The sequence below is a fragment of the Equus caballus genome, chromosome 17 (genome assembly GCF_041296265.1).
Source record: "Equus caballus isolate H_3958 breed thoroughbred chromosome 17, TB-T2T, whole genome shotgun sequence".
Lineage (NCBI taxonomy): Eukaryota > Metazoa > Chordata > Mammalia > Perissodactyla > Equidae > Equus > Equus caballus.
In genome coordinates, this window is record NC_091700.1 from 23,087,571 (window position 1) to 23,100,863 (window position 13,293).

The 13,293-nt window shown below is 42.6% G+C and overlaps 1 protein-coding gene across 11 annotated transcripts in view; it reads left to right on the forward strand.

Annotated features, from left to right (window-relative positions):
• The window catches only part of ATP8A2 (ATPase phospholipid transporting 8A2), a 592,801-nt gene that overhangs the window by 417,349 nt on the left and 162,159 nt on the right, over positions 1–13,293 (forward strand). For all 11 annotated transcript variants that reach the window (XM_070240119.1, XM_070240124.1, XM_070240123.1 and 8 more), the window contains 2 exons: positions 1,493–1,615; positions 3,598–3,676. In XM_070240119.1, the coding sequence (XP_070096220.1) occupies positions 1,493–1,615; positions 3,598–3,676 (202 nt within the window). The remainder of the gene's footprint in view (positions 1–1,492; positions 1,616–3,597; positions 3,677–13,293) is intronic.

The window sequence follows — 13,293 nt, forward strand, 5'->3', positions numbered from 1 at the left end:
TGAGAGCTCCGTCTTCTAGCCATTGAACAGATAACTTATGCTACTGTGAGGGAAATGAGTACAACTCTTGGTCTTTTTCACCTTGAAATCTCTGTAGAACATTGAAATCCCAGGGCTGTTATCCCTTCTGCTCTAGGGTGGAGGAGGAGCCTGAAAGTTTTATTGGCCTCACCCCACCGCATCTCTGATTGCTTTATCCCAACAGACTTGGAAAAGGCTTATTTCTCTGGCCAGATACTCAGGCTCCCATTAATGGGTGTGTGTTCAGAGCTCTCTTAGAGACACACATCCAGTTCCCATGGGTTGAGGGCTTGCTGGCTTTGTGGGTGTGGATTTGCTCACTGCTGATGCTGAGCAGTGAGTGACCCAGTCTCTCTGACCCATGCCCAGAACCAAGTGAGAGCATGACCCACAGAGCTGCTGTACCTCCCAGGCTGAAATGACATGTTTATTCTAGACCTCTTCTTCAGCATCTGCCTTTCTCTTTCTAAAACACAGATATGAGCATGCCACACTCCAAGAGTACAGGTAAAAGGACAAGTCTCAGGAGGCACCATCTGCCCGAGAGTTTGTAGCCACAAGAGATTGTCTCTTTCCCAGCCTTGCCTGGCACCATGCCCTCAGCTGGCCACCATCCTGCATGTCTTAGAAGCTCCCCCCAAATGTGCCATGGTCACTCATGCCTTGAAGCTTTGTGAGGGATGCTCTTTTCATAGGAATGCTCCCTTCTGCACCCCTTCACCCCTATCCCTTAGCACCCTGCCAAATCCTATAGGTCCAAGATCTTACAGGTCAGACACTCTTTGGTCCAGGAGTCTTTTCTTGACCCTCCCTTCATCTCCTTCCTCTCCCGCAGGAGTAATTTTGCAGAGCACTGTGTTTTATGTGTTTATTTATATGCCTGTTGCCAGCTGCCCTGTCCCCACCTCTGCATTTGACGGAGTTCCTGGAGGTCAGGGACCTGCTTCTTTTCCTTCTTTCTTCTTCTGTTTATAAATCTCTGTATTCCTGGTGCTTATCAAAGTATCTGGCCCATAATTCATTCTCAGTAACTATCTGTCAAATGAGTGAATGGATAAAGTATGCCTTGCTTCCTGAAATTCGATATAACATTAGGATGGGAAGTTGTAAAACCTCGCCTCGGCTGGCACTGCCGGAAAAGACAGCACTTCACACAGCTGACTGTGCCATGATTCTAAATCACCGCTCATTTTGCAAAGGAAGGTAGTTGTGAATTTAACAAGATTTCTTGGCTAATCAAGTATTTGTGATGATGTTTTTAGTCTTCGGTGTATTCATTTTATGCTGAACGAGTAACAGTTAAAAATGGTCTTTTGTTGATTTCCTTGGTGGGAGAGTGTCTGGGAGTGGTGACTCATTGACCCTCAGGTTTGGACTTGACTGAAAATTGAGTCCTCATTCCGTAGAACTGAGTCGCTTGGGCTGTGTGACTCAGAAGGGCCTCTTTTGATGGCTCGTTGTTCTCCTACAGATTTTCACCGCGTTGCCACCCTTCACTCTGGGGATCTTCGAGAGGTCTTGCACTCAGGAGAGCATGCTCAGGTTTCCACAGCTCTACAGAATCACCCAGAATGCCGAAGGCTTCAACACAAAGGTAAACAGAGTGTGCTTACGGAATTGTCGCCTCAAACAGTGGAGCGCTGTTTTCTGTCTTCCAGCCCTGTTATCTGCCCGTGAGACGCCGGGGCTTTAGAGGGAGCACTTGAAAAGAGTTGAGACCATGGCCCTCTCCCAATATAGCAAGCCCAGTGAATTTGAGGTGCCAAATGGGAAAGGAAGTTTCCGCGTTGCATGTAGCGCTTCTTTGGGTTCCTGTTTATACTCTTCTCCACATCAGTGCCTCCGACACAATGCCTCCGACATCAGTGTGGCCAGCAGCACCCAGGGCCCTCTCGCCACCACTGCTTGGTTTTTCATTTGAAAGAAAATGTTTCTTTAACTAGTGAGTAAAACTGGCCAGATGTGAACACAGGAATCAGGTATTCGTGGGTATTTTTTTTTTTTTCAGTCTGGAGAATCAGAAAAGGAAAAGCATCTAGACAGGAAAGGAATAGGCAGTCCTGAGAAGAGCCAGGCAGAAGCTAGGTCAGGTGTTACAGGATTCTGCCCATGAGTGGCAGAGGGGCTCTCCCTGAGCCTGGCAGTGATGGCTAAGTGTGGCAGTGCAGCTGAGTGCCACCTGCCAGAAGGGAAGACGTGTGCCCAGCTTGGCAGAGGAGGCAAAGATGTGAACACAACTGCACTGCCACGTTTCTGTCTTAGGTTTTGGTGCAGGAGGGGATTAGGAAGTTTAAACAGAGGTTCATTGCCCAGGCCATTGACATGCTGTGTGCTGGCCGCATGTGCGGCAGGTAGCTCTGGGGCCTCAGGAGGGCTGTTGTAGGAGTCCTCAGTGAGGGGAGGATCTCTGGAGGCTTCGTTTTGAGCCAGGTATTACTGATAGTCTCCCTTCAGAGCTGCTTTGTTTTGGGGAAAGCATAATAGACATGTCCAAGACTGGAAAAAATGAAAGGCATCCTATTGGTTCTAGTATCTTCTATACACAAGGAGATCTAGATGACTATGTCAGTCCTTGTTTACTGTGATTCTGGCATCGGGAAATATGGTCTGTTTGTTTTGCATTATTTACATAAATCAAATCTGCTTTTTACAGAGTTTGAATTCAAAGGCCATATAAGGTAGGAAGTAAGTAAGGGCGGACCCATTTCAAAGGTAGTAGGGCTGGGAATGCCCTTGAGACTGACTTGCAGGCACCTTGAAGATTTTTTTTGGGGGGGGACGGGGTGCAGAGGTCAGGGAAAAAGTAGAAAACGAACATTTAAAATGGGAAAATCCTATTGTCTTATAGTTTTTTCATTATTTTTGGTTATTCCAGCACCATTTAGGATCAAACTGTATGACAATTTCCAGAACAATTTGTAGATTATTAAATAAATTCAGTGTGGCTTTAGTAGCTCTGGCATCTCAGTGCTTAAAGGATGATTGAAATGCATTTAAGAAACTATAATTTAAAAGAAACTAAACCTTGTGTTCTTTTGTTTGACCTTTCAAGTATTAAAAGAAACAGAATTTTTAAATGTGTGTGATAACCAAAATCCTAAAAGTTAAAGAAAAAGTGGAATGGGACAGATTTTAAGGAGTAAAAGTAAAGAATGAGAATGCCATGTAAAAATTTACATTTAAAATGTTTTTAAAGCTTTCAAAAAGTACACAATTTCAGGCTGTTATTAACAATTATGGATTATTGTAAAGTTTTGTTGTCTTTCTTAATGATTCTAAAGAAAATGGATCATAATTCATCTTTTGGCTATGGATAGATTGTGTATTAGTCTATGTATATGTGTATACAAATATTTAGGTCTTTGTACTAAATTAATATTATCTGGAGATACTCCAGTCATTTGTATGTAAAAATGAGGAAATAGCGGGGTTTTTTTTTTAACTTCAAGAATAATATGCTACCTCTGGAACCGTGCAGCACACTGCCAGTATCCTTCACAATGAGGCGTTTGTTGAGTTACACAGAGGTCAAGAGTTGTGGGCAGCTCCTGACTCCCTTGGTTTGTTTTCCCTTAGGTTTTCTGGGGTCACTGCATCAACGCCTTGGTCCACTCCCTCATCCTCTTCTGGTTTCCCATGAAGGCGCTGGAGCACGGTAACGGCTTCAGGATTTCAACTGTCAGCGAGTAGCTTTGCAGTCCCTCTGGGGCCAGTTGTTCACAGTTTTTTTCTCCCGGTTCTGCAGAACTGGAAATCACAAGAACAAATTTTAGAAGAAAAACATACCTAAAATCTAATGAGAGCTAGTCTCAGGTTTACAGCTTGTAGGTTTCATCCATTCTGGCTCTGAGAACACATTTTCTTTCCAGTTGCCTGGAAAGTTTAAATACTAAGAATTCTAAGCTTAATTTTTAATAACTATTTGAGTCGAGGATCTTGAAGAAAAGCACTGTACTGTAGTGAAACATTGATGCCTCTTGTCCATGAGTTTGAAATTTTCTGTTAATTGCTTGGGCCTTCCTTTTCCAAACCTCACATACCTGTATGCAGAGTACCTCAAATCTTGTAAAAGTTTCATCTTCCACCTAGTTTTCTGAAGTAGTCGCCTTTCTTTGACACACTTTTCAAGCAAACTTGTAAAGTTTATTTGCAGACTGATTCTCCCAACTGGTTTTAGTCTTCCCTGGAGCTCGAAGAGGGTCTGTGGGAAATGTGGCCTCTCTGTGTTTGCTCACACTTATTCATAGATCCAAAACGTTGTCCCTTCAAGAGACATATCTTTTAGCTTCAGAAAACAAAAATGTATTACTAGAATGCTACTCTTTAATCCCTCTCAAATAGTAATAATCCCCCTGGGAAAAATTACCCCAAATGTTGACTAGACAGGGGCTTTTATTGTTCAGAGAACCAAAGAATATGGAGTTTCCAAGCTTCTTTGTTTCTCTGTCAATGTGTTTTGTGATTCAAACAGAAATGACTCATCCTCGCTGGTATTCTTTAACCTGTTAAATACTGATAGTGAGAGAAAGTGCACGCGGAGCCAATTTATATGACCTATTCTTTCAATTTCATTAGACCTCCTTTGCCTTCAAGAGTCCCGAAGTCTCTAAGTCAGAAAATCAAGTTTTCTACTTCTAGCCCCACCTCAAAAGGGACATTCTAGCGGAATCATTTTCTTTTAACTCTGAAGCTTTCCTGTGATTCATCTTTATTCATAGTGGATTTAATTTATTTTGGAATGGTTTTGTAAGTAACAGTTTATAAATATAAGAGTGTCGTATGTAGTTTTGTCTTAGAGGCTGTGACAATTTGGTGATAGAAGCAGCCCTCTGTATCAGGATGCACTGATGATGGGGAGCAATGTCAATGAGCGTAAGAATGGTTTTGGCAATTGTCTTCTTCTCCCTGAGCCTAGCCTTTCATAGGTAGGAAGAGACAGCAGATAGCCGGGGCTGACCACAAGCACTCTCTCTAGCCTCCTACCCTTTTTTTCTAGACATCGCACTGTGATCGTGACTCCAAAGTGCTCACTGTTGGACTATCAGAAGTTTTACAAGATGATCATTTACTTGCCTGTTTCCAAAGGAACTAATATAGCCCCATTTTGCAGTAGAGACAATGTTTTTCTAATCCTGGAGTTATGACCATGTGCTTTGAGATTGCAGCTTGAGGTTTATGGTGGAATTACTATAGTTTACCTAGATTCCATTAGGTAAATCCATTCAATGACCTAATGTGTTCTATATTTAAAAGGAGACAGACTCCCAATCGTTACTAGTCTACCTAAGAGATATCACCAAGTAAACTACAAGTTAGCTTCTGCCACCCATATCTGCTTTCCTCAAATTTCACAATTTGCCTAGCAGCAAGCCAATAGGATGATTTTTTTCCAGTTTTTGTTATTATCACCATCATCATTAATGTCATTATTTCATTATATTTACTGAGCCTTCAGCATAGAGATTTTTTTTTTAGTTGTGTTGAAAACATTAACCTATTGAGTGAAACTGTTTAAGTTGAAATAAACTGCAAATATTAAGCGTATTTAGCATCGAACAACAGAAGGCCATTGGCGTTCTAGTTCATTAGTTGACTTCCTCTAACAAATTGAATGAATATTTTAGAATTAATTTTTAAATTCTCACTATTAGTACAGAGCAAAAATGATTGCATTATTGCTCATTAAACTCATTCATATGATATTTATTGTCCAAGACACTATGGTAGATTCTAAGGGTGACAAGTAAGAGAACCAATGTGGGTCTTACCTTCAGAGAATCTGTAGTCTGGTCAGGGAGATTAGATTCCCACATGGATGATTCTAGAACAAGTTAGAAAATAACTGTCTCAAATAAAATACAGGTAAAGTGCTATTGGATTTCAGAGGGCTAAGAGAGAAACACCTGTCATTTGGGAGTCTTAATGGAGGTAACATTTAGGCTTTGCCTGAAAGACCAAGTGGGATTGAGATGTGTAGAAGTGGAGGGAAGAGCCAAGCAAAATGGGGGACTTTAGGGCAGGTGTGGAAGGTGGTCAGAAGTTCAGTCCTTGAAGGGAGTAAGACGGGGAAAAGATGGACAAGGTCGGTGAAAGCTGGGTTGTAGAGGGCTCCGACCCTGAGCTTAAGAAACTGCAACTTCCTTGTTTAGGCACTGAAGAGTCAACATAGAATTTAGATCAAGGAGGGTATTGATCAGAGCAGTTTGGGGAAATGACTCTATCAGGTCTTGTAGGATGACTGGTAAAAGGAGAACTGGTGGCAAGAATCTGGTTCTGTCTCTGGGTGTCCAGGGGAGAGCTTCAGGAGGTTAAACCCAGGAAGTAGGAATATGTTTTGAGAAGAACTTATTCATTCAGCAAAATCATGGCATATCTGTGATGTGCCAGACACAGAGAGTGCAATAGATATCGTGCCCTCTGGGGCCTTACATAAGGTCAGGTTGATGATCAGGAATTACATATGTAATTGCTAATTACCAGCGTGCTGCCAGGCTGCGCATGGAGCTTATAATACAGGGACACAACCTGGTCTAGTGGATCAAGGAAGAGTCTTCTCCAAGGAAGTGATATTTAGGTTCTTGAAAGAAACGAGTAGAGGGTGATCAAGTGGGGCAGGAGAGGTGTGGGTTTAGGTGGCGAGAAAGAGCATTCCTGGCCCAGAATAAGCAAGCACACAGGACCTGTGCTGCCCATCACCTGAAGAGGCCATGCACGGTATCTCCCAATGGGGAGGCCTTGGATTCTAGACTTTGTTCAGCCTCTGATGAGCATTTCAGGACACTGAGCATCCCTGGCCCTGGGCAGTAAATGTTGGTACCCTCCTCTCCCTCTTTGCCCATCCTTGTGCCACCATAAATCAAAACACATCTGCACACATTCCCCACATCTCCTCTCAGGTCAGCGACAGCACCCCTGGTTGAGACAGCTACGGCAGAGAAGTTAGGTGAGGTAAGATCACTAAAACCCAGGTGGGGACGTTTTCTCAGTGAAGGGTTCGAGGAAGGAGAGCTACATGATGGCGTTTGCCTCAGAATAAGATACGACTACTATGTAGAGAAACACATAAGGTTTGTCAAGAGCATGGGGTATATTTGGGGGAGTCGGGCAGGGGGAGTCACTGGTAGAAATCAGGAAAGATTGCAAATTTGAGAAGACCAATATGGCCGCTGATTGAATTACTTATTTATATATGCTGATTTACTGTTCTAAATATAAATGAGTTCTTGTTACACTTTGAATTGCCATTTAGAAGAATGTATTTACCTCACCCCCAAAGAGGCATAGGGACGTGACTCCAATTTGAGATAAACTGCGGCACTTTCAAAGCTTGGGGACCCTGATCTATCTGAAAAGCGCCCGAGGCCTCCCTCCACCCCCAGGTCCTGCCCACACTCAGAGCCCTAAGGGTGGTTTTCCCTGACCAGAGACTAGGGTCCCTCGAGTAGCTTCATTTCATTGTTTCGCACTGTGTGGATTATATCACAAAGATAGTGAATTTTACTAGGAAATTCTCTCCACTCTCCACAGAGAGAGGCTTAGGTACAAGATCAGTGCTATTCACTGTAGGCATATAATTCTTGGGGAGAAATATTTTTGAGAAGGTGTGAGCACGTTGTTCATTCCTTAGAAAGCTTCCAAGAATTTTGCTTTGCTTATTTTTGAGTGCTTTTGGATAGACTTTTCAAAGCTCTCCTTTGCTGATGGAGTTTGTGATGATTCATTTCAAGTTTCAAAATAAATTTTTCCACTCAAGCAGTTCAGTAAATCAGATTTCTTCCAACCATCACAACCTTATGCTTACTCCCATGGCCTGCCTGCAGCTCCCACCCTTTGATCTGAAAGATGACTCTAGGTTAAAACTAGAGATGTCACCTTTGCAGGGACTGAAATTCATCAAGAGCCTTGGTGTCAGGCCACACTCAGGTTTTCCACTGGTCTATCTAGTCTGCATATTTGAGCAACCCTCCTTGAAGTGGAATGTGGTTATTGGCAAAAGGACGTAAAATCAGTTTTGATTTTAATAAAGGAAATTTTCAGATTTTTCTTGATGCATTTTAAGAGGGAGGTGATGGGAAAGAAAATATACTTACCAGCAGAGAAAAATTTCTAAAAAAATTTGTTCTCAATGCCTCACAGACCACACCCTGGAAACCATTCCCACCCCTTTTCAGAAGAAAAAAATACCGTATGGATACTTATTGTATTTTTACTGATTAAGCAACAGAGTCTTTCAACATTTTTGGAGAAGGCTATTTTATACTTTTTAATAAATGTACTACTGTAAGATCAGGCTTTTTTATAAACTGAAATAATAGTGTACGTATATAGAATGAAACGTAGCGTGCTTCTCTCTGCCTGTGGCATTATTGGGTCATTTTAGCTTGAACTACTTATGACCTATACCTGTTACTGTAAATCTGGCTATTTTATATCATGTAAATCCTGATGACTTGCATCGTTTCATATTAAGCTAAGTTTGGGCAAGACTGCCATTGTTCTCTGAGATTGAACTTCTTAAACTCATTCATTAAAGAGAAAAAAGATAAACAAGTATGTTCCCTCTGCTGGACCAGTCCTGGTTTCCGGGCATGCAGTAGTGTACAGAACAGGCAAGTCCTTGCCCTCACGGCACTTACACCTAGAGAAGGCAGGATGGAACAAGAAGTGTTACGAAAGAGGACGGTCACGGTCAAATAGAATGTATTCTGAGAAAAGCTAACCTGGTCCTGGCTTTAAGAATTGCTTCCTGGAGGATGTGACAACAGAGTTGAAGGTGAGTAGGAGTGAGCTAGGTAAAGAGTAGAGAAGAAAGGGTTTCAGGTTGTGGGAATAGCGTGGAGTGAGAGGGTGTGATTCCAAGTGAATGAAGGCATATGTGGATGGAGGATCAGGGGCCAAGGTTGTAAGACACAGATTGCCTTGTGATTATAAGGATGGAGACAAAGAGATCAGACCTTTCCGGGCCTTTTGGGAGTAGCGAGCCTTTTGTAGTGTAAGTTTAGTGGAAGCCATTGATAAGTTATAAGCAGAGAGCCATGTATCTGATTTATTTTAATGTAACCACACTGGCGAGGATGATTGTTGAGTCCAGTTGGTTGGCTGGTGCGTGGTCTGGGGTAGTGACAGCAGCAGTGGGTGGATTAAAGAGCTGCCTACTTAGGAGGGAGAGCTGGAAGGACCCAGTACTGCATCAGTTAATACTTCCCTGATCTGCCTGATTGTTCTATGTCCTGCACCTGTTAGGAGAGTGTGCTGTTGCAGTTACGTAGTTTACCAACAAAATACTGTATTTTAAAATAAGGTATGTGAAACAATAAGCCAACATTTTGTTCCCCTTTAAAAGTCGCTGACCATACTGTGTACAGATTTTAAAAGATCTAAAATAAATGAAAAAGATCCAGAGATAAACATTAAATGCTAAATGGGACAGAAAATGGGAATAGTACCTCCACGGGGCCTCTGCCATCTGGAAGCTCCTGCTGAGAGGACAGGGTGGCGTGGAGGACATTCATAAAACCCCGAAGCATATGAATCAAGGAAATGGAACTTGGTCGCTAAAAACTGGAAAGACACAACACTCTGGAAGCTTTGTAGATTTACACAAATGAAACTACAGCTTATAAATCTAAATAACTGGTTACCAACTCCATTGTTGTAATACACTTAAAATAAAACCAGGTTTTCAAATTCAAACTGTTTTTCCCCGTTTCAGTTTGTTTCACGCACACTGAGCTGGCAAGGTGAAGCTCTGCTGCTGCTCTGCCTTATTCTCTGTAGCCTTGTTCTCTGGAAACACAGATTGGGTTGGTAGGGCCACTGTTTTCATTCAGTTAAATATTTTGTATGTTTCAATGTCTCTTTTAGTAGACTCTATGTTAAATGTATTTTAAACAGTAGGGTTTGGTTTAATGTTGTAAGAAATGCAAGCCAGAGTCCCCAAATTTCACCCTTATGACTTTATCAGGAAGTCGAATCACAGTGTACTAGCCAAGGTGGGAATAGCTGTTGCAATAAACGACCCCAAATCTCAGGGCTTAACCCAGTGAAGGCGTATTTCTTGCTCATGACCCCATCAAAGGGAGTAATGCATTGTTGGTGAGTGTACTGACTATTTTCTTATTCTGATGCTCTGGCATTTGAGTCCTGATCCTGGAGAGACTGCCCCTCCCAGGGCTAGCTAATGCCTAGAGAGAGCAAACAACCCTGCTGCAAGCTTGTCTTTGATATAAAGACCAACCAGTCTAGAGCCACACCCCCAACCATCTCCTTCATCAAACTCTCACACACTAAGCCAATATCCCCCGTGCCCTAAATCACCCTGAGGCCAGGTACCAGATAACTAGGGATCACCCTATAACCCAGAGCCTGTTGGAATTATTCAAACTATCCAATCCTAAGCTCACACAGCATCCCTACCCTGCCTTGCCCACTCTGTCCCGTGAAAACCCAATAAAGGCTCTGGGCCATGCTCTCTCCTCTCCTCTTCTGCCTCCTGGCTGACCCTGCTGCTTCTCTTTGTGGTCCTGCATAACGTCCCACTTCTCCTGTTTCCAGGGATCTGTGAGCATAAACTTCTTGCTTCATGACAGTCATTCCCATGTCTGTGTATCTTACCATACTTGATTAAAACACACCCTGGGTCCATTTCATACAGCAGGGCTCCGTTTAGTACATAGGCCCCTGAGTTCACCCATAGCCTGAACACTAGGAGGGGAGAGAGCTGGGAGAAGGATTGCTTGCTCTTAACCATTTCTGGCAGGAATCGGTCCATGTCTTTGGCTCATGTCTGATTGGCAAGAACTAGTCACGGGGCCCCACCTGGGTACACAGGGCTGGGGAATATCATTTAGCTGTGCACCCAAAAATAAGAAAGGAGTCTGTGGTCTCACTAGGTGGCTGTTTGACATTGGCCAAGTTTACTTTCTGTCATTTTTACTTTCTTTTTGCAATCTATTTTTAGTAAACAAAAGTGAAAAAAGAAAAAGATTGAAATTTGAGTTTCATATCCTTAACTTTATCCGTCAGAAATGGGAGTAGAAAGGAGAAAATCCAGCAAGAGGCTTATATAACCAGGAACTTAACCCAGGACTGGTTGTGAATGCAATTATAATCACTAACACTTGTATAAACTCTACCTTTTATAAACTCTCTCCAGGATTTTATACCACTCTTTATGGAGAAAGGAAAAAATAAATTTTCTCTTCATGAATACATCGTGTTGGAAGCAGAGAGAATAGTTTGAATTACAGTACAGGCATTTGAGCAGGTTGAGTTCTAAGAGCTTATTTGTAAACTAGTTATTTGAAACTTGGAATACATTTTCCCTCTTGATATTACTCTCATAGTAGCTGGTTGGCAGCGTAGCTTGTCTGAGCCTCTGGAGTCTTCAGAGGCCCAGAGAGTGAGGTGGGGAAAAGAGACCTTGGTAATATTCTGGATCAGAATTTTCTGCTCTGAACTACTGCTGCTGAAAGTTCCTGAAGCAAAAGTGTGGGAGAGAGAAAGCAGGAGAAACTTGGCATCTGCTCTCCAACCAAAATTCTTGGCAAATGCCTTGATGTCAAGGGAATGGTGCCACTTCCACCCTAACCTCCCTGTGGAGTGAGGTGCCTGTGGTGTTCAATTCAGGTGTTCCATGGCTTCTTACTACATTAAAGATACACATCTAGATGCACCCCATCTGTTTTCTTGATTATTAAACCCTGTCTTTCCTGACCGTACAGTACTATGCTGTAACTTTGTCTTCAGATTTTGCTTTTTGTCAGAGCCATTTCTGAATACATTTTTGTGGTTTCGCTGGATAATGAGGTAATGTTTTTAACAAGCATTTAATTGAAATGGCTTCTTTATGAAATGTCATCAGCCTAGCCCTTTGGAATATTGTAAAGTAAGTTCCTTGATCATTCATCATTCTGTTTAGAGAATGAGACATACGTTTCTTACAAATTGTGGGTTTTCCCACAGATACTTTCAAAGAGGTTTTTGCATATAACATTTTTGGGCTGCCATTACTAATGTGGAGGGCCCATTTGGTTTTGTCTCAGTTGTTCACCATAGTCTGTTTTAGTGACTGTGTTTCTAAACCGCATTTGGCTAATCCTGCTTTATGTTGGTCCCTGAATCCAACCAGATTTTGCAGATAATCTAAGTCTGCAAGAACAGGCTGATCTGCTGCTGTGGGTCGGTGGATTCTGAAGCCATAGCATTATATTGGCCTCTAGGAGAATGCGCTGGCTGTTCAGGACAGTGTTTCTAGCTCTGTCATTTTGTAGCACTTTGGATGTATAGTAGGCACACCATCATTATATTAGGTTTTACATCATATGTAGCCACAGTCAGATCATTCTAAATGTGACTCAGTGTTTTATCAAACAAAGCAGATGGGGAATTTTTCCTGCTCTTTCAGGTTCTTTACTGTGTGGAAATCCTCCCCTGGACTTTTGGGACAGGCTACACCCTCCTTTCTCATTTCAGCTCTCATCTGGATGAATCTGATCTTGATTTGCAAAAGGCTAACTGAACTCAGATCGTTCAGTTAAAGGCCAGCTGTTGTGATGCAATAGGCAGCTTAATCCTTCTTACCTCTCCCCTTGCTCCGTTACGCCTTTGTGTGCTAATGATGGGTTTCTGTTGGGAAAGTGCTCAGCAGCCTGCTGGGTAAGGTGGGAAAACAAAGCTTTGGTGAGATCACATCTCTCCACATGCACTTGTGATGGAGCTCTTTTATAGGGACCTTTTTAAAGCCTTGCATGGTTTGGCTGCTGCTGACCTCAGGTCTGGCACAAACCACCGTGGTCCCACCCCCACCTCCTGCAGCTCACCGTTCCGTCCTGACGGGGCAGGTGTCTACCTCCTTGCCTCTGTGGACTGCTCTTTAATGCCTGAATTGTCCTTTCCCCTCTCACTGCCCCCTTCCTCCCAAAGATCCATCTACACTACCCCATCCTGCTTTGAACTACTGTTCTTACTATTGTCTACACAGAGGGAGTTTAAATAACGTTCTGAAGGTTGGCCTGGGGAGCCCAACTACTCACCTTGGTTTGGGGATTATTTTTCCCCTATCAAAAAAAAATCAGCTGAGATTCTAAATATCTAACTAAAATAAAAACAGCCATATTACAGGAAAGATGTTTTCTTGAGTACGGTAATGGAATCACACCAGTTCTAAGATTAAGCAAAGTGGGAAGAAATAATTTGTCAGCAACATGCTTCAGGAATAAACTGGACAATCGAAATGGGCTTTTCTAGCCTCAAATTCTCAGCAAGCTGTAG